Here is a 19025-nt window from a genome sequence, read left to right on the forward strand (position 1 = left end):
AGCACTTGGCACATCATCACATTCAGGGCTATGGACCGAGTGCTGGGAAATGGGATGAGGTGGGGGTTCAGGTGCGTCTAATATGTCAGTGTGAACTTGATGGGCCGAAGGGCCTCTCCTGCACTGTACGATTCCATAAACATTTCCCTCTAATCACCCTGCTTGTTGCTCACCTTCAGGAGCTGCTTCTGGAGACTTGGTGGCGGGGGTCCAGCCGTGCCTTTTACGGAGCTGCAAACACACGGAGAGACGGCGATGAGAGCGGACTCACTATTCACACAACACTGTCCCCATCAAACACCGTAAAAAGTCTGACAACACCAGGTTTTAGTCCAACCGATTTATTTGATTGTAAACTCACTAGCTTTCGAGGAGTTTCCCTCTTCTTCAGGTGAGTGGAGAGTTCTGGCCTCAGACAGAGTGTATAACAGCACAGACAGTTTACAGATTACTGATTAGAATGCGAATCCTTACACCTAACCTGCTGTTCAAGACCTAAAGTGGCTGACAATGTGAGTGGAAGGAGCACTGGTCACAGTTTAAAGAGATGTGTATTGTCTCCAGACAGTACAGTAAGTGAGGTTTTGCAAACCCAGGCAAGTCACGGGGGTTACAGATAGTGCGACATGAATCCAAGATCCCTGTTGAGACCGTCCTCATGTGTGTGGAACTTGGCTATCAGTCTCTGTTCAGCGACTCTGTGCTGTCGTGTGTCATGAAGGCCGCCTTGGAGAATGCTTACCCGAAGGTCAGAGGCTGAATGCCCGTGACCACTGAAGTGTTCACCAACAGGAACATAAGAACATAAGAAATAGGAGCAGGAGTAGGCCATCTAGCCCTTCGAGCCTGCCCCGCCATTCAATAAGATCATGGCTGATCTGTCGTGGCTCAGTTCCACATTCCCGCCCTCTCCCCATAACCCTTAATCCCCTCTCTTATCAAAAACCCATCAACCCGCGTCTTAAAAATATTTAGCGAGGCAGCCTCCACCACTTCAACGGGCAGAGAATTCCAGAGATTCACCACCCTTTGAGTGAAGAAGTTCCTCCTCAACTCCGTTCTAAACCGCCCCACCTTTATCTTGAGGCTGTACCCCCTAGTCCTACTGTCTTTTTTGAGCAGGAAGAGTCTCTCCACCTCTATCCTATCCATCCCATTCATCATCTTATATGTCTCAATGAGATCTCCCCTCATTCTTCTAAACTCCAACGAGTACAAGGGAACAGTCTTGCCTGGTGATTGTCGAGCGATGTTCATTCATCCATTGTCGTAGCGTCTGCATGGTCTCCCCAATGTACCATGCTTCGGGACATCCTTTCCTGCAACGTATCAGGTAGACAATGTTGGCCGAGTTGCAAGAGTATTTACCATGTACCTGGTGGATGGTATTCTCACGTGTGATGATGGTATCCATGTCGATGATCCGGCATGTCTTGCAGAGGTTGCTGTGGCAGGGTTGTGTGGAATTGTGGTCACTGTTCTCCTGAAGACTGGGTAGTTTGCTGCGAACAATGGTCTGTTTGAGGTTGTGTGGTTGTTTGAAGGAGAGAAGTGGGGGTGTGGGGATGGCCCTGCAGATGCTACGACAACGGATGAATGAACATCGCTCGACAATCACCAGGCAAGACTGTTCCCTTGCTGTTGGCGAACACTTCAGTGGTCACGGGCATTCAGCCTCTGACCTTCGGGTAAGCATTCTCCAAGGCGGCCTTCACGACACACGACAGCGCAGAGTCGCTGAACAGAGACTGATAGCCAAGTTCCACACACATGAGGACGGTCTCAACAGGGATCTTGGGTTCATGTCGCACTATCTGTAACCCCCGTGACTTGCCTGGGTTTGCAAAACCTCACTTCCTGTACTGTCTGGAGACAATACACATCTCTTTAACCTGTGATCAGTGCTCCTACCACTCACATTGTCAGCCACTTCAGGTCTTGAACAGCAGGTTAGGTGTAAGGATTCGCATTCTAATCAGTAATCTCTAAACTGTCTGTGCTTTATATGCTCTGTCTGAGGGCAGGACTCTCCATTCACCTGAAGAAGAGGGAAACCTCAAAAGCTGGTGAGTTTACTATCAAATAAATCGGTTGGACTAAAACCTGGTGTTGTCAGACTTCTTACTGGGTTCACCCCAGTCCAACGCCGGCATCTTCACATCATGCCCATCAAACACTCTGAGGGAGTGCTGCTCTGTCAGAGGGTCAGCACTGAGGGAGTGCCGCACTGTCAGAGGGTCAGTGCTGAGGGAGTGACGCACTGTCAGAGGATCAGTGCTGAGGGAGCGCCGCACTGTCAGAGGGTCAGTGCTGAGGGAGTGCCGCACTGTCAGAGGGTCAGTACTGAGAGAGTGCCGCACTGTCAGAGGGTCAGTGCTGAGGGAGCACCGCACTGTCAGAGGGTCAGTGCTGAGGGAGCGCCGCACTGTCAGAGGGTCAGTGCTGAGGGAGTGCCACACTGTCAGAGGGTCAGTGCTGAGGGAGTGCCGCACTGTCAGAGGGTCAGTGCTGAGGGAGCACCGCACTGTCAGAGGGTCAGTGCTGAGGGAGTGCCGCACTGTCAGAGGGTCAGTGCTGAGGGAGCGCCGCACTGTCAGAGGGTCAGTGCTGAGGGAGTGCCGCACTGTCAGAGGGTCAGTGCTGAGGGAGTGCCGCACTGTCAGAGGGTCAGTGCTGAGGGAGTGCCGCACTGTCAGAGGGTCAGTGTTGAGGGAGCGCCGCACTGTCAGAGGGTCAGTGCTGAGGGAGTGCCGCACTGTCAGAGGGTCAGTGTTGAGGGAGTGCCGCACTGTCAGAGGGTCAGTGCTGAGGGAGTGCCGCACTGTCAGAGGGTCAGTGTTGAGGGAGTGCCGCACTGTCAGAGGGTGAGTGCTGAGGGAGCGCCGCACTGTCAGAGGGTCAGTGCTGAGGGAGCGCCGCACTGTCAGAGGGTGAGTGCTGAGGGAGTGCCGCACTGTCAGAGGGTCAGTACTGAGGGAGCGCCGCACTGTCAGAGGGTCAGTGCTGAGGGAGTGCCGCACTGTCAGAGGGTCAGTGCTGAGGGAGTGCCGCACTGTCAGAGGGTCAGTACTGAGGGAGTGCCGCACTGTCAGAGGGTCAGTGCTGAGGGAGTGCCGCACTGTCAGAGGGTCAGTACTGAGGGAGTGCCGCACTGTCAGAGGGTCCGTGCTGAGGGAGCGCCGCACTGTCAGAGGGTCAGTGCTGAGGGGGTGCCGCACTGTCAGAGGATCAGTGCTGAGGGAGTGTCGCACTGTCAGAGGGTCAGTGCTGAGGGAGTGACGCACTGTCAGAGGATCAGTGCTGAGGGAGCGCCGCACTGTCAGAGGGTCAGTGCTGAGGGAGTGCCGCACTGTCAGAGGGTCAGTACTGAGGGAGTGCCGCACTGTCAGAGGGTCAGTACTGAGGGAGTGCCGCACTGTCAGAGGGTCAGTGCCGAGGGAGCGCCGCACTGTCAGAGGGTCAGTGCTGAGGGAGTGCCGCACTGTCAGAGGGTCAGTGCTGAGGGAGTGATTTTAAGGGGGACTGGATGAGTTCTTCCCTGTGTCCTCGATGATATTTCTCCCTTAGTCAGCATCAGTGAAGTGGGATGATTTCAGGGTTGCACGGAGCTGTTTCAGTCAGGACAAATCCGGGTGCGGTTTGGATGTGCGTTTGTGATTACAGCTAGCCAGTACGTCTCTCAGACTGTGGGAGGAAACTGGAGCACCCGGAGGAAACCCACGCAGACACGAGGAGCATGTGCAGACTCCACACAGACGGTGACCCGAGCCGGGAATCGAACTCAGGTCCCTGGCACTGGGAGGCAGCAGTGCTAACCCACTGTGCCTCCCTCTGATAACTGAACACAAAGAGGAACATAATGGAAGCCTCACTGTGTTCCCTCACGTGATATCACCCCCCCTCCCCTCGGTCCCCCCTCCCCCCCACGTGGTCTAGCCGAATTGCCACAAACACACATGACAACATTGTCACCTGATCAGCTTCAATCCCTCTCCATTCTCTCCGATCAACTGAGATGGAGCCTCAGTTTGTGAGAGATTTATGAACAAACATCCTCTCTCGTAAAGTTTGTAAATTCACCATATCTGTCTACGTTCTTCTTGATCTTTCTCTACACCCTAGCTATGACTGTAACACTACATTCTACACCCTCTCCTTTCCTTCTCTATGACCGGTATGCTCTGTCTGTATAGCGCATAAGAAGCAATACTTTTCACTGTGTGCTAATACATGTGACGATAATAAACCCAATCAAAAATCCTTCTTCCTGCTGTGAATCTGTCTGTTGAGATTGAATGGAGCTGTCAGCACTCTGTATGGTTTCACAGTGAGAAAGCAGTGTGGTATTTGTCACGGATGAGGGTGTTTTTAGGCAGTGTTTTGTGAATGGGGGTGGTCTCAGGCTGCTCGCTGCTCCCGGGGGGTTCGCACAGTTCCAGCTCTGTGGCTTCAGCAGCTTCCCCAGTCCCCAGAGTGGGCTGTCTTCCTGTGGAATGATGCTGTCACCTACTGGTGACAGCTCTCTCTGCAAACACTGGGAGCTCACGCCCCGCAGTGTCACACTGCCTCTGTGTCATGGTGAAAGATGGAGTACGTGTCCAGAATGACACCCCCCCCCACTTCCCCCACCACCTGCCCTATACCCAGGGACAGGAATGAGCCTGGGTCAGGGCTCTGATTAGATCTGATTTGATTTATTATTGTCACATGTATTAACACACAGTGAAAAGTAATGTTTCTTGCGCGCTATACAGACAAAGCATACCATTCATAGAGAAGGAAAGGAGACAGTGCAGAATGTAGTGTTACAGTCACAGCGAGGGTGTAGAGAAAGATCAACTTAATGTGAGGTAGGTCCATTCAAAAGTCTGACAGCAGCAGGGAAGAAGCTGTTCTTGAGTCGGTCGGTACGGGACCTCAGAGTTTTGTATCTTTTTCCCGATGGAAGAAGGTGGAAGAGAGAATGCTCGGGTTGCGTGGGATCCTTAATTATACTGGCTGCTTTGCCGAAGCAGTGGGAAGTGTAGACAGAGTCAATGGATGGGAGGCTGGTTTGAGTGATGGATTGGGCTACATTCACAACCTTTGTAGTCCCTTGTGGTCTTGGGCAGAGCAGGAGCCCAGACCAAGCTGTGATACAACCAGAAAGAATGCTTTCTGTGGGGCATCTGTAAAAGTTGGTGAGAGTCGTAGCTGACATGTCAAATTTCCTTAGTCTTCTGAGAAAGTAGAGGCGTTGATGGGCTTTCTTAACTATAGTGTCGGCGTGGAGGGGACCAGGACAGGTTGTTGGTGATCTGGACACCTAAAAACTTGAAGCTCTCGATCCTTTCTACTTCATCCCCGTTGATGTAGACAGGGGCATGTTCTCCTTTACACTTCCTGAAGTCGATGACAATCTCCTTTGTTTTGTTGACATTAAGGAGAGATTATCGTTGTCGCACCAGTTCACCAGATTCTCTATCTCATTCCTGTACTCTGTTTGAGATCCGACCCACTACGGTGGTGTCATCAGCAAACTTGAAAATGGAATTGGAGGGGAATTTGTCCGCACAGTCATAGGTGTGTAAGGAGTATAGTAGGGGGTTTGGCGAGGGTGTAGGTGTGGCAGGTATTGTACTGGACTAACCTACAGCTGGCTAAAACTCCATCCAGACTGTCCTGCTTCACCCCTAGGGTGGGTGGGGCAGCGGGGGGAGGGGTAGTGAGGGGCTGTGTGGTCTGTTGGACTCACACAGTGACTCAGGTTGCCGCTGGCACAGCGAGGTGTCTGGAAGAATATTTGGTGAAGAAGGGTTTGTGTTTCCGCTGGGAAACATGGAAGACGGCACACACACACACACCAAGCTCCAGCAGCCAATCAGAGAGAGCAGGACAGAGGTCAGGAGGGGATAGGCTGCTGTTTGACCCCCCCGGGAAGGAGAGGGGAGGATGAGGAGGAATCTCTTCACTCAGAGGGCCGTGAGTCTTTGGAATTGTCTCCCCCAGAGGCCAGGGGGGTTGGGGGGAAACTCGGTCAGTGTATCTGTGTAAAGCAGTGTTAGCTCACTTTCCAGGTGTAAGGGACATGGGCGTTGTGTAGGGCGAGGATACTGAGCTCGATAACTAGTCACTGTCTAACGGAATGGTGCAGCAGGTTTGATGCCCCGAGTGGACTACTCCTGCTCCTATTTGTAACACTACATTCTGCACTCTCTCCTTTCCTTCTCTATGAACGGTGTGCTTTGTCTGTATAGCGCGCAAGAGATAACACTTTTCACTGCGTGTTAACACAATAATAAATCAAAATCATTTCTTGTATTCTGTGGTTTATAAACACACACAGAATGAAACAGCTACAAGTGTTTGTGAATATATTAAAGGATCCTCAGAGGAGAGATGCACAGTGTTAGTGTTCAGGGTGGGGATGTGTCCTTCTCTCAGCCACACTCCAGTGAGGTGTCCCCCAGCCTGTGTTGCCTCGGAGGAGGGTGGAGGGAGATTGCTCCACCTCTCCAGGGGAACAGCCCCAGTTCCTCCCCCCGTCAGGCTGTATCCTCTGCATTGCACAGCCCCTCTCACTGGTACATGTGGAGCAGACCGGGACTCCGGGCTGAGGCGGAGGGGCTGGGGAGGTGGAGGGAGACGAGGGGGCTGAGGGATTCTCAGTCCATCCAGGCCTCACACTGCCTGTCAGAGAGTCTGAGAACCCAACAGTGCTGGAAGAGGCCGTTCGGCCCATTGAGTCTGTACTGAGTCTCTGAAAGAGCATGCCATTCAGGGGCCCACCCTCCATACTATCCCAATCACATCGTGCGCTATCAAGGCCAATCCCCCTACCCTACACACCTGGGGACTGTGGGAGAAAACCAGGGCATCTTTATAAACAGATCAGCTGCTCACTGTCACACTGCTGTTTGTGGGAGTGTAAATTAAACATATTAACATAATAACTACAAGCAGGAGGAGGCCATTCAGCCCCTCAAATCTGCTACCCCATCTGGTAAGAGCATGGCTGTTGTGACTGAGCCTCAATTTTCTTTCCTCATTGCCCCAGTACCCTCTGCCCCCTTGTCAATGGAGTATCTGTCCTACAGTCTGGACAGTATTTGCTGACCCAGCTCCCACTGCTCTGTGGGGTAGTGAATGGCACAGAGTAACCACTCCGGGAGAAATCATCTCCATTCTAAAAGGGAGGGCTCTTATTTTGAAAGTTTGGTTCTCGTCTCCTCCATGAGAGAAAACATCCTCTCCCTGTCCAATCCTCTCCCTGTCCAATCCTCTCCCTGTCCAGTCCCCTCCCTGTCCAGTCCTCTCCCTGTCCAATCCTCTCCCTGTCCAGTCCTCTCCCTGTCCAATCCCCTCCCTGTCCAATCCCCTCCCTGTCCAATCCCCTCCCTGTCCAATCCTCTCCCTGTCCAATCCCCTCCCTGTCCAATCCCCTCCCTGTCCAATCCTCTCCCTGTCCAATCCTCTCCCTGTCCAGTCCTCTCCCTGTCCAGTCCTCTCCCTGTCCAATCCCCTCCCTGTCCAATCCTCTCCCTGTCCAGTCCTCTCCCTGTCCAATCCCCTCCCTGTCCAATCCCCTCCCTGTCCAATCCCCTCCCTGTCCAGTCCTCTCCCTGTCCAATCCTCTCCCTGTCCAATCCTCTCCCTGTCCAATCCCCTCCCTGTCCAATCCCCTCCCTGTCCAATCCCCTCCCTGTCCAATCCTCTCCCTGTCCAGTCCTCTCCCTGTCCAGTCCTCTCCCTGTCCAATCCCCTCCCTGTCCAATCCCCTCCCTGTCCAGTCCTCTCCCTGTCCAATCCCCTCCCTGTCCAATCCCCTCCCTGTCCAATCCCCTCCCTGTCCAGTCCTCTCCCTGTCCAGTCCTCTCCCTGTCCAATCCCCTCCCTGTCCAATCCCCTCCCTGTCCAATCCTCTCCCTGTCCAGTCCTCTCCCTGTCCAGTCCTCTCCCTGTCCAATCCCCTCCCTGTCCACTCCCCTCCCTGTCCAGTCCTCTCCCTGTCCAGTCCTCTCCCTGTCCAGTCCTCTCCCTGTCCAATCCCCTCCCTGTCCAGTCCTCTCCCTGTCCAGTCCTCTCCCTGTCCAGTCCCCTCCCTGTCCAGTCCCCTCCCTGTCCAATCCCCTCCCTGTCCAATCCCCTCCCTGTCCAATCCCCTCCCTGTCCAATCCCCTCCCTGTCCAATCCCCTCCCTGTCCAATCCCCTCCCTGTCCACTCCCCTCCCTGTCCAATCCCCTCCCTGTCCAATCCCCTCCCTGTCCACTCCCCTCCCTGTCCAGTCCCCTCCCTGTCCAGTCCTCTCCCTGTCCAATCCTCTCCCTGTCCAGTCCCCTCCCTGTCCAGTCCCCTCCCTGTCCAGTCCCCTCCCTGTCCAGTCCCCTCCCTGTCCAATCCCCTCCCTGTCCAATCCCCTCCCTGTCCAGTCCCCTCCCTGTCCAGTCCCCTCCCAGTCCCCTCCCTGTCCAGTCCCCTCCCATGTCCAGTCCCCTCCCTGTCCAATCCCCTCCCTGTCCAATCCCCTCCCTGTCCAATCCTCTCCCTGTCCAGTCCTCTCCCTGTCCAGTCCCCTCCCTGTCCAGTCCCCTCCCTGTCCAGTCCCCTCCCTGTCCAGTCCCCTCCCTGTCCAATCCCCTCCCTGTCCAATCCTCTCCCTGTCCAGTCCTCTCCCTGTCCAGTCCCTCCCTGTCCAGTCCCTCCCTGTCCAGTCCCCTCCCTGTCCAGTCCCCTCCCTGTCCAATCCCCTCCCTGTCCAGTCCCCTCCCTGTCCAGTCCCCCTCTCCCTGTCCAATCCCCTCCCTGTCCAGTCCCCTCCCTGTCCAGTCCCCTCCCTGTCCAATCCCCTCCCTGTCCAATCCCCTCCCTGTCCAGTCCCCTCCCTGTCCAATCCCCTCCCTGTCCAATCCTCTCCCTGTCCAATCCTCTCCCTGTCCAGTCCTCTCCCTGTCCAGTCCTCTCCCTGTCCAATCCTCTCCCTGTCCAGTCCCCTCCCTGTCCAGTCCCCTCCCTGTCCAGTCCCCTCCCTGTCCAGTCCCCTCCTGTCCAATCCCTCCCTGTCCAATCCCCTCCCTGTCCAATCCCCTCCCTGTCCAGTCCTCTCCCTGTCCAGTCCCCTCCCCTGTCCAGTCCCCTCCCTGTCCAGTCCCCTCCCTGTCCAAGTCCTCCCTGTCCAATCCCCTCCCTGTCCAATCCTCTCCCTGTCCAATCCTCTCCCTGTCCAATCCTCTCCCTGTCCAGTCCTCTCCCTGTCCAGTCCCCTCCCTGTCCAGTCCTCTCCCTGTCCAGTCCCCTCCCTGTCCAGTCCTCTCCCTGTCCAATCCCCTCCCTGTCCAATCCCCTCCCTGTCCAATCCCTTCCCTGTCCAGTCCCCTCCCTGTCCAGTCCCCTCCCTGTCCAGTCCTCTCCCTGTCCATTCCCCTCCCTGTCCAGTCCCCTCCCTGTCCAATCCCCTCCCTGTCCAATCCCCTCCCTGTCCAACCCCTCCCTGTCCAGTCCTCTCCCTGTCCAGTCCTCTCCCTGTCCAGTCCTCTCCCTGTCCAATCCTCTCCCTGTCCAATCCCCTCCCTGTCCAATCCCCTCCCTGTCCAGTCCTCTCCCTGTCCAGTCCCTCCCTGTCCAATCCTCTCCCTGTCCAATCCCTCCCTGTCCAGTCCTCTCCCTGTCCAGTCCTCTCCCTGTCCAATCCCTCTCCCTGTCCAGTCCCCTCCCTGTCCAGTCCCTCCCTGTCCAGTCCTCTCCCTGTCCAGTCCCTCCCTGTCCAGTCCCCTCCCTGTCCAGTCCTCTCCCTGTCCAGTCCTCTCCCTGTCCAGTCCTCTCCCTGTCCAGTCCCCTCCCTGTCCAGTCCCTCCCTGTCCAATCCCTCCCTGTCCAATCCTCTCCCTGTCCAGTCCTCTCCCTGTCCAGTCCTCTCCCTGTCCAATCCCTCCCTGTCCAGTCCCCTCCCTGTCCAGTCCCCTCCCTGTCCAATCCCCTCCCTGTCCAATCCTCTCCCTGTCCAGTCCTCTCCCTGTCCAGTCCTCTCCCTGTCCAGTCCTCTCCCTGTCCAGTCCCCTCCCTGTCCAGTCCCCTCCCTGTCCAATCCTCTCCCTGTCCAATCCCCTCCCTGTCCAGTCCCCTCCCTGTCCAGTCCCCTCCCTGTCCAGTCCCCTCCCTGTCCAATCCCCTCCCTGTCCAGTCCTCTCCCTGTCCAATCCCCCCCTGTCCAATCCTCTCCCTGTCCAATCCCCTCCCTGTCCAGTCCTCTCCCTGTCCAGTCCTCTCCCTGTCCAGTCCTCTCCCTGTCCAATCCTCTCCCTGTCCAATCCCCCCCTGTCCAATCCCCTCCCTGTCCAATCCTCTCCCTGTCCATCCTCTCCCTGTCCAGTCCCCTCCCTGTCCAATCCCCTCCCTGTCCAATCCCCTCCTGTCCAATCCCCTCCCTGTCCAATCCTCTCCCTGTCCAGTCCTCTCCCTGTCCAGTCCTCTCCCTGTCCAGTCCCCTCCCTGTCCAGTCCTCTCCCTGTCCAATCCCCTCCCTGTCCAATCCTCTCCCTGTCCAATCCCCTCCCTGTCCAGTCCTCTCCCTGTCCAGTCCTCTCCCTGTCCAATCCCCTCCCTGTCCAATCCTCTCCCTGTCCAATCCTCTCCCTGTCCAATCCCCTCCCTGTCCAATCCCCTCCCTGTCCAATCCCCTCCCTGTCCAGTCCCCTCCCTGTCCAATCCCCTCCCTGTCCAGTCCTCTGCCTGTCCAATCCTCTCCCTGTCCAGTCCTCTCCCTGTCCAGTCCTCTCCCTGTCCAATCCCCTCCCTGTCCAATCCTCTCCCTGTCCAATCCTCTCCCTGTCCAATCCTCTCCCTGTCCAGTCCTCTCCCTGTCCACTCCTCTCCCTGTCCAGTCCTCTCCCTGTCCAATCCTCTCCCTGTCCAGTCCTCTCCCTGTCCAATCCCCTCCCTGTCCAATCCTCTCCCTGTCCAATCCCCTCCCTGTCCAGTCCTCTCCCTGTCCAATCCTCTCCCTGTCCAGTCCCCTCCCTGTCCAGTCCTCTCCCTGTCCAGTCCTCTCCCTGTCCAGTCCTCTCCCTGTCCAATCCTCTCCCTGTCCAATCCCCTCCCTGTCCAATCCTCTCCCTGTCCAATCCTCTCCCTGTCCAATCCTCTCCCTGTCCAGTCCCCTCCCTGTCCAGTCCTCTCCCTGTCCAATCCTCTCCCTGTCCAGTCCCCTCCCTGTCCAATCCTCTCCCTGTCCAATCCTCTCCCTGTCCAATCCCCTCCCTGTCCAATCCCCTCCCTGTCCAGTCCCCTCCCTGTCCAATCCTCTCCCTGTCCAGTCCCCTCCCTGTCCAATCCCCTCCCTGTCCAATCCTCTCCCTGTCCAGTCCCCTCCCTGTCCAATCCTCTCCCTGTCCAATCCTCTCCCTGTCCAATCCTCTCCCTGTCCAGTCCCCTCCCCTGTCCAGTCCTCTCCCTGTCCAATCCCTCCCTGTCCAATCCTCTCCCTGTCCAATCCTCTCCCTGTCCAGTCCCCTCCCTGTCCAGTCCCCTCCCTGTCCAATCCTCTCCCTGTCCAGTCCTCTCCCTGTCCAATCCTCTCCCTGTCCAATCCCCTCCCTGTCCAATCCCCTCCCTGTCCAATCCTCTCCCTGTCCAATCCCCTCCCTGTCCAATCCCCTCCCTGTCCAATCCTCTCCCTGTCCAATCCCCTCCCTGTCCAGTCCTCTCCCTGTCCAATCCTCTCCCTGTCCAATCCCCTCCCTGTCCAATCCTCTCCCTGTCCAATCCTCTCCCTGTCCAATCCCTCCCTGTCCAATCCCCTCCCTGTCCAATCCTCTCCCTGTCCAGTCCTCTCCCTGTCCAATCCCCTCCCTGTCCAGTCCCCTCCCTGTCCAGTCCTCTCCCTGTCCAGTCCTCTCCCTGTCCAATCCTCTCCCTGTCCAATCCTCTCCCTGTCCAATCCCCTCCCTGTCCAATCCTCTCCCTGTCCAATCCTCTCCCTGTCCAATCCTCTCCCTGTCCAATCCTCTCCCTGTCCAATCCTCTCCCTGTCCAGTCCTCTCCCTGTCCAATCCTCTCCCTGTCCAATCCTCTCCCTGTCCAGTCCCCTCCCTGTCCAGTCCCCTCCCTGTCCAATCCTCTCCCTGTCCAGTCCCCTCCCTGTCCCAGTCCCCTCCCTGTCCAATCCTCTCCCTGTCCAATCCTCTCCCTGTCCAGTCCTCTCCCTGTCCAATCCTCTCCCTGTCCAGTCCTCTCCCTGTCCAATCCTCTCCCTGTCCAGTCCTCTCCCTGTCCAGTCCTCCCAGGATCTTGTACGTTTCAATACCATCACCTCTCATCCCACTAAACTCCAAAGGTCCACCTTTCTTCCTGGATAACCCGTTCATTCCTGAATGAGGCTGGTGAACCTTCCCTGAACTCCTCCAAACACCACAATATCCTTTTATAATACTGTCCCCGGTATTCCAGATCTGATCTCTCCAAGGTGCCATCGGCAAATTTAGCCACAAACATTCACTCTCTCCATCCACATCACTGATGTCGATTGTAATTAGATTGTGGATAGTTCCTGCCCCAACACTGATCTGTACATTACAGCAGTGAGTACAGCTCAAAACACAACTCACAGATTGGTGAACACTTCGTAATGTCCACAGCTGATGGAAGGTGTTCGAGAAATGGAAGTTTCTCTAAACATTCTGGAGTATAATAAGACCATAAGACACAGGAGCAGAATTTAGGCTACTCGGCCCATCGAGTCTGCTCCCCCATTCAATCATGGCTGATATTTTTCTCATCCCCATTCTCCTGCCTTTTCCCCATAACCCCTGATCCCCTTATTAATCAGGAACCGATCTATCTCTGTCTTAAAGACACTCTGTGACCTCCACAGCCTTCTGCGGCAAAGAGTTCCACAGAATCTTTTTTAGATTCATTCCTGGGACATGGGTGTCCCTGACAGGGTCAGTATTTATTGCCCATCCCTAGTTGCCCTTGGAGGGCAGTTGAGAGTCACCCACATTGCTGTGGCTGTGGAGTTACATGTAGGCCAGACCGGGTAAGGACGGCAGATTTCCTTCACTAAAGTGAACCAGATGGGTTTTTCCAATGGTTTCATGGACATCAGTAGATTCTTAATGCCAGCTATTTTTTATTGAATTCAAATTCCACCGTCTGCTGTGGTGGGATTCGAACCCAGATCCCCAGAACATTAGCTGAGTTTCTGGATGAATAGTCTGGTGGTAATCCCCCTTGGCCTTCACCTCCCCCTCACTGATACCAGGTCACAGGGACTAGACTCCGGTTCACAGCCTGCTCCGGAAGGAGTTGATCAGAGGATTACTGGACTGATTCCTGGGATGACGGGGCTGCCTGGTGAGACCAGACGAGGTAGGCCAGGCCCCCGTCCTCCGGGGTCGAAAAACGAGAGGATGATTTCGCAACGACATTGATCGCTGGTGAGGGGTTTGATAGGGTGGACACTGAGAGACCCTTCCCACCACACAGGGGACAGATCCACCAAGATTTGGGTGGCATGTTAGTACAGTGGGTTAGCACTGCTGCCTCACAGCTCCAGGGTCCTGGGTTCGATTCCCGGCTCGGGTCACTGACTGTGTGGAGTTTGCACATTCTCCCCGTGTCTGCGTGGGTTTCCTCCGGGTGCTCTGGTTTCCTCCCACAGTCCAAACACGTGCGGGTTAGGTTGATTGGCTCTGCTAAATTAACTGTAGACGCATAGGTTAGAGGGATTAATGGGTAAAATATGTATGGATATGGGGGTAGGGCCTGGGTGGGATTGTGGTCGGTGTGGACTCGATGGGCTGAATGGCCTCTTTCTGTACTGTAGGGTTTCTATGATTTCTATTCTACGATTCAGGAGGGGGGTGAGAATATTTCCTGAGAGGAGGAGAAAGTCCTTAACTCAGAGGGTTGTGAATCTGTGGAATTCTCTCCCACAGAGCGCTGGGAAGCTTCACGCAATCTGAACAGTCTGACTGACACTGAGGGAAGTAAGAGAATTGAGGGAGGGGGGGGACTGTGCCAGAGGGTCAGCACAGTATCAGAGGGGCCGGGTGGCCACCTCCTGCTGGAATGTGTCCGGTAAGCAGCAGTGCTAAAGACTGCGGCAGAAACTACCAGCCACAAATCACCGGACACAGAGCGATGTGTCAGTGCAGCAAGGACACGGAGAGCTTCCACAATCCCGCGCTCCGAGAACCGGGAATGATCTCACTGTCCGAGGAAACCCAGCGACTGTCACACACACACAGATTGACACTGGAGACAGGGTCACTGACCACTCGAGTCTTCATTCTTGGGGCAGGTCCATCGAATACAAACACCGGCTTAATCCCCTTCTCCAGGAGGCTAGCAGTGCGGTAAAATACTCCAATCACCTGGCTGTACAAAAACAAAACATCAAAATACACACTCACCCCCATCAAACACTCCCAGGACAGGTACAGCACGGGGTTAGATACAGAGTAAAGCTCCCTCTACACTGTCCCCATCAAACACTCCCAGGACAGGTACAGCACGGGGTTAGATACAGAGTAAAGCTCCCTCTACACTGTCCCCCCATCAAACACTCCCAGGACAGGTACAGCACGGGGTTAGATACAGAGTAAAGCTCCCTCTACACTGTCCCCCATCAAACACTCCCAGGACAGGTACAGCACGGGGTTAGATACAGAGTAAAGCTCCCTCTACACTGTCCCCATCAAACACTCCCAGGACAGGTACAGCACGGGGTTAGATACAGAGTAAAGCTCCCTCTACACTGTCCCCATCAAACACTCCCAGGACAGGTACAGCACAGGGTTAGATACAGAGTAAAGCTCCCTCTACACTGTCCCCCCATCAAACACTCCCAGGACAGGTACAGCACGGGGTTAGATACAGAGTAAAGCTCCCTCTACACTGTCCCCCCATCAAACACTCCCAGGACAGGTACAGCACGGGGTTAGATACAGAGTAAAGCTCCCTCTACACTGTCCCCCCATCAAACACTCCCAGGACAGGTACAGCACGGGGTTAGATACAGAGTAAAGCTGCCTCTACACTGTCCCCATCAAACACTCCCAGGACAGGTACAGCACGGGGTTAGATACAGAGTAAAGCTCCCTCTACACTGTCCCCCCATCAAACACTCCCAGGACAGGTACAGCACGGGGTTAGATACAGAGTAAAGCTCCCTCTACACTGTCCCCCCATCAAACACTCCCAGGACAGGTACAGCACGGGGTTAGATACAGAGTAAAGCTCCCTCTACACTGTCCCCCCATCAAACACTCCCAGGACAGGTACAGCATGGGGTTAGATACAGAGTAAAGCTCCCTCTACACTGTCCCCCCATCAAACACTCCCAGGACAGGTACAGCACGGGGTTAGATACAGAGTAAAGCTCCCTCTACACTGTCCCCCATCAAACACTCCCAGGACAGGTACAGCACAGGGTTAGATACAGAGTAAAGCTCCCTCTACACTGTCCCCCATCAAACACTCCCAGGACAGGTACAGCACGGGGTTAGATACAGAGTAAAGCTTCCTCTACACTGTCCCCGATCAAACACTCCCAGGACAGGTACAGCACAGGGTTAGATACAGAGTAAAGCTTCCTCTACACTGTCCCCCCATCAAACACTCCCAGGACAGGTACAGCACAGGGTTAGATACAGAGTAAAGCTCCCTCTACACTGTCCCCCCATCAAACAGTCCCAGGACAGGTACAGCACGGGGTTAGATACAGAGTAAAGCTCCCTCTACACTGTCCCCCCATCAAACACTCCCAGGACAGGGACAGCACGGGGTTAGATACAGAGTAAAGCTTCCTCTACACTGTCCCCCATCAAACACTCCCAGGACAGGTACAGCACTGGGTTAGATACAGAGTAAAGCTCCCTCTACACTGTCCCCGATCAAACACTCCCAGGACAGGTACAGCACAGGGTTAGATACAGAGTAAAGCTTCCTCTACACTGTCCCCCCATCAAACACTCCCAGGACAGGTACAGCACAGGGTTAGATACAGAGTAAAGCTCCCTCTACACTGTCCCCCCATCAAACAGTCCCAGGACAGGTACAGCACGGGGTTAGATACAGAGTAAAGCTCCCTCTACACTGTCCCCCCATCAAACACTCCCAGGACAGGGACAGCACGGGGTTAGATACAGAGTAAAGCTTCCTCTACACTGTCCCCCATCAAACACTCCCAGGACAGGTACAGCACGGGGTTAGATACAGAGTAAAGCTCCCTCTACACTGTCCCCCCATCAAACACTCCCAGGACAGGTACAGCACGGGGTGAGATACAGAGTAAAGCTCCCTCTACACTGTCCCCCCATCAAACGCTCCCAGGACAGGTACAGCACGGGGTTAGATACAGAGTAAAGCTCCCTCTACACTGTCCCCATCAAACACTCCCAGGACAGGTACAGCACGGGGTTAGATACAGAGTAAAGCTCCCTCTACACTGTCCCCCCATCAAACACTCCCAGGACAGGTACAGCACGGGGTTAGATACAGAGTAAAGCTCCCTCTACACTGTCCCCCATCAAACACTCCCAGGTCAGGTACAGCACGGGGTTAGATACAGAGTAAAGCTCCCTCTACACTGTCCCCATCAAACACTCCCAGGACAGGTACAGAACGGGGTTAGATACAGAGTAAAGCTTCCTCTACACTGTCCCCCCATCAAACACTCCCAGGACAGGTACAGCACAGGGTTAGATACAGAGTAAAGCTCCCTCTACACTGTCCCCCCATCAAACAGTCCCAGGACAGGTACAGCACGGGGTTAGATACAGAGTAAAGCTCCCTCTACACTGTCCCCCCATCAAACACTCCCAGGACAGGGACAGCACGGGGTTAGATACAGAGTAAAGCTTCCTCTACACTGTCCCCCATCAAACACTCCCAGGACAGGTACAGCACGGGGTTAGATACAGAGTAAAGCTCCCTCTACACTGTCCCCCCCATCAAACACTCCCAGGACAGGTACAGCACGGGGTGAGATACAGAGTAAAGCTCCCTCTACACTGTCCCCCCATCAAACGCTCCCAGGACAGGTACAGCACGGGGTTAGATACAGAGTAAAGCTCCCTCTACACTGTCCCCATCAAACACTCCCAGGACAGGTACAGCACGGGGTTAGATACAGAGTAAAGCTCCCTCTACACTGTCCCCCCATCAAACACTCCCAGGACAGGTACAGCACGGGGTTAGATACAGAGTAAAGCTCCCTCTACACTGTCCCCCATCAAACACTCCCAGGTCAGGTACAGCACGGGGTTAGATACAGAGTAAAGCTCCCTCTACACTGTCCCCATCAAACACTCCCAGGACAGGTACAGAACGGGGTTAGATACAGAGTAAAGCTCCCTCTACACTGTCCCCCATCAAACACTCCCAGGACAGGTACAGCACGGGGTTAGATACAGAGTAAAGCTCCCTCTACACTGTCCCCATCAAACACTCCCAGGACAGGTACAGCACGGGGTTAGATACAGAGTAAAGCTCCCTCTACACTGTCCCCATCAAACACTCCCAGGACAGGTACAGCACGGGGTTAGATACAGAGTAAAGCTCCCTCTACACTGTCCCCATCAAACACTCCCAGGACAGGTACAGCACGGGGTTAGATACAGAGTAAAGCTCCCTCTACACTGTCCCCCCATCAAACACTCCCAGGACAGGTACAGCACGGGGTTAGATACAGAGTAAAGCTCCCTCTACACTGTCCCCCCCATCAAACATTCCCAGGACAGGGACAGCACGGGGTTAGATACAGAGTAAAGCGGGGTGGGGAAGGTTTGTTTCGGGGGGAATTCCCTGTCAGTATGGGAAGAGAAGTCCATGTCTGTGTCAGGAGCAAAGCTCAGCTAACCCCTGACCCCTGACCCCGGCATCTCTCTTCTGGGCTCCTCCTGCAAATGGAGCAGGTCAGAGAATTTCCGATGGATCTGGGGACGAAACCTCACTACAGGAAGGATATGGAAGCTATTGAAAGGGTACAGAGGAGATTTACAAGGATGTTGCCTGGATTGGGAGGCATGCCTTATGAAGATAGGTTGAGGGAGCTGGGACTCTTCTCCCTGGAGAGACGAAGGTTGAGAGGCGACCTGATAGAGGTTTATAAAATGTTGAGAGGAATAGATAGGGTGGACTCTCAGAGGCTATTTCCCCGGGTTGAAATGGTTGCTACGAGAGGACACAGATTTAAGGTGCGGGGAGGGAGGTTCAGAAGTGATGTTAGGGGGAAGTTTTTCACTCAGAGGGTGGTGAGTGAATGGAATCGGCTGCCGTCAGTGGTGGTGGAGGTGGATTCGTTAAGGTCTTTTTTAAGAGACTTCTGGATGAGTATATGGGATTTAATGGGATTGAGGGTTATAGATAAACCTGATAATCTCTAAGGCAGGGACATGTTCAGCACAACTTTGTGGGCCGAAGGGCCTGTATTGTGCTGTAGTTTTTCCATGTGTAAGCTCTGGGGGCAACTGTTGCAGCAACAAGTAAAATGGCCAAGGAGGGGCAGGGGGTATCAGCCCGTTATCCCCCGGCACGGACTCCTGCCGACACCCTGTCCATCACGGGGTATCAGGTCTCCGGCGGACTGGGAGCTGGGAACACTGGGATGTTTCTGTTGGGATCAGCCACGATGATTTTTGGGATTCTCCGCACCCACAGGATTGATGGAAGACTCACCTCAAATGCTGCAGATAACGTTTGTCAGGGCGCGCTGTGCGGAACTGGTTCATAACGACTGCAGCGTCTAACGCCATCACTCTGCCTGGGAAACGGGATCAGAAACACGGTGTGTCACCCCCCCGGGTACAACATCCTCCACAGAACACAAATCCCAGCAAAGTCCCACAGAGCAGGTCTCAACACCACTAACCTCACAGTTCATAAACTGCCACACTGTCACAGGCACATCCATCCTATAGACCCCACCATCATCCTATAGATCCTCATCACCATCCCAGAGATTGTTCCAAAATACAGTCAGCTGATGCTGACCCTCAGTGAACCCTACCCCTCACTCTAATCGATAAACTGCATCCTCATCTCCGAG

The 19025-nt window shown here is 54.8% G+C and overlaps 1 protein-coding gene across 1 annotated transcript in view; it reads right to left on the minus strand.

Annotated features, from left to right (window-relative positions):
• Positions 1-18736, minus strand: part of LOC145359993 (uncharacterized) — a 47824-nt gene extending 29088 nt beyond the window's left edge. Inside the window, exons 1-3 of the mRNA XM_080214895.1 lie at positions 18656-18736; positions 14251-14353; positions 174-231 (exon numbers count right to left, since the gene is read on the minus strand). Coding sequence (XP_080071021.1) covers positions 174-231; positions 14251-14353; positions 18656-18732 — 238 coding nt within the window. The 5' untranslated portion in view covers positions 18733-18736. The remainder of the gene's footprint in view (positions 1-173; positions 232-14250; positions 14354-18655) is intronic.
• Between the last annotated feature and the right edge of the window lie 289 nt (positions 18737-19025).

This window comes from Carcharhinus amblyrhynchos, chromosome 2 (assembly GCF_965287045.1).
Source record: "Carcharhinus amblyrhynchos chromosome 2, sCarAmb.v2.hapA, whole genome shotgun sequence".
NCBI classification, from domain to species: Eukaryota; Metazoa; Chordata; class Chondrichthyes; order Carcharhiniformes; family Carcharhinidae; genus Carcharhinus; species Carcharhinus amblyrhynchos.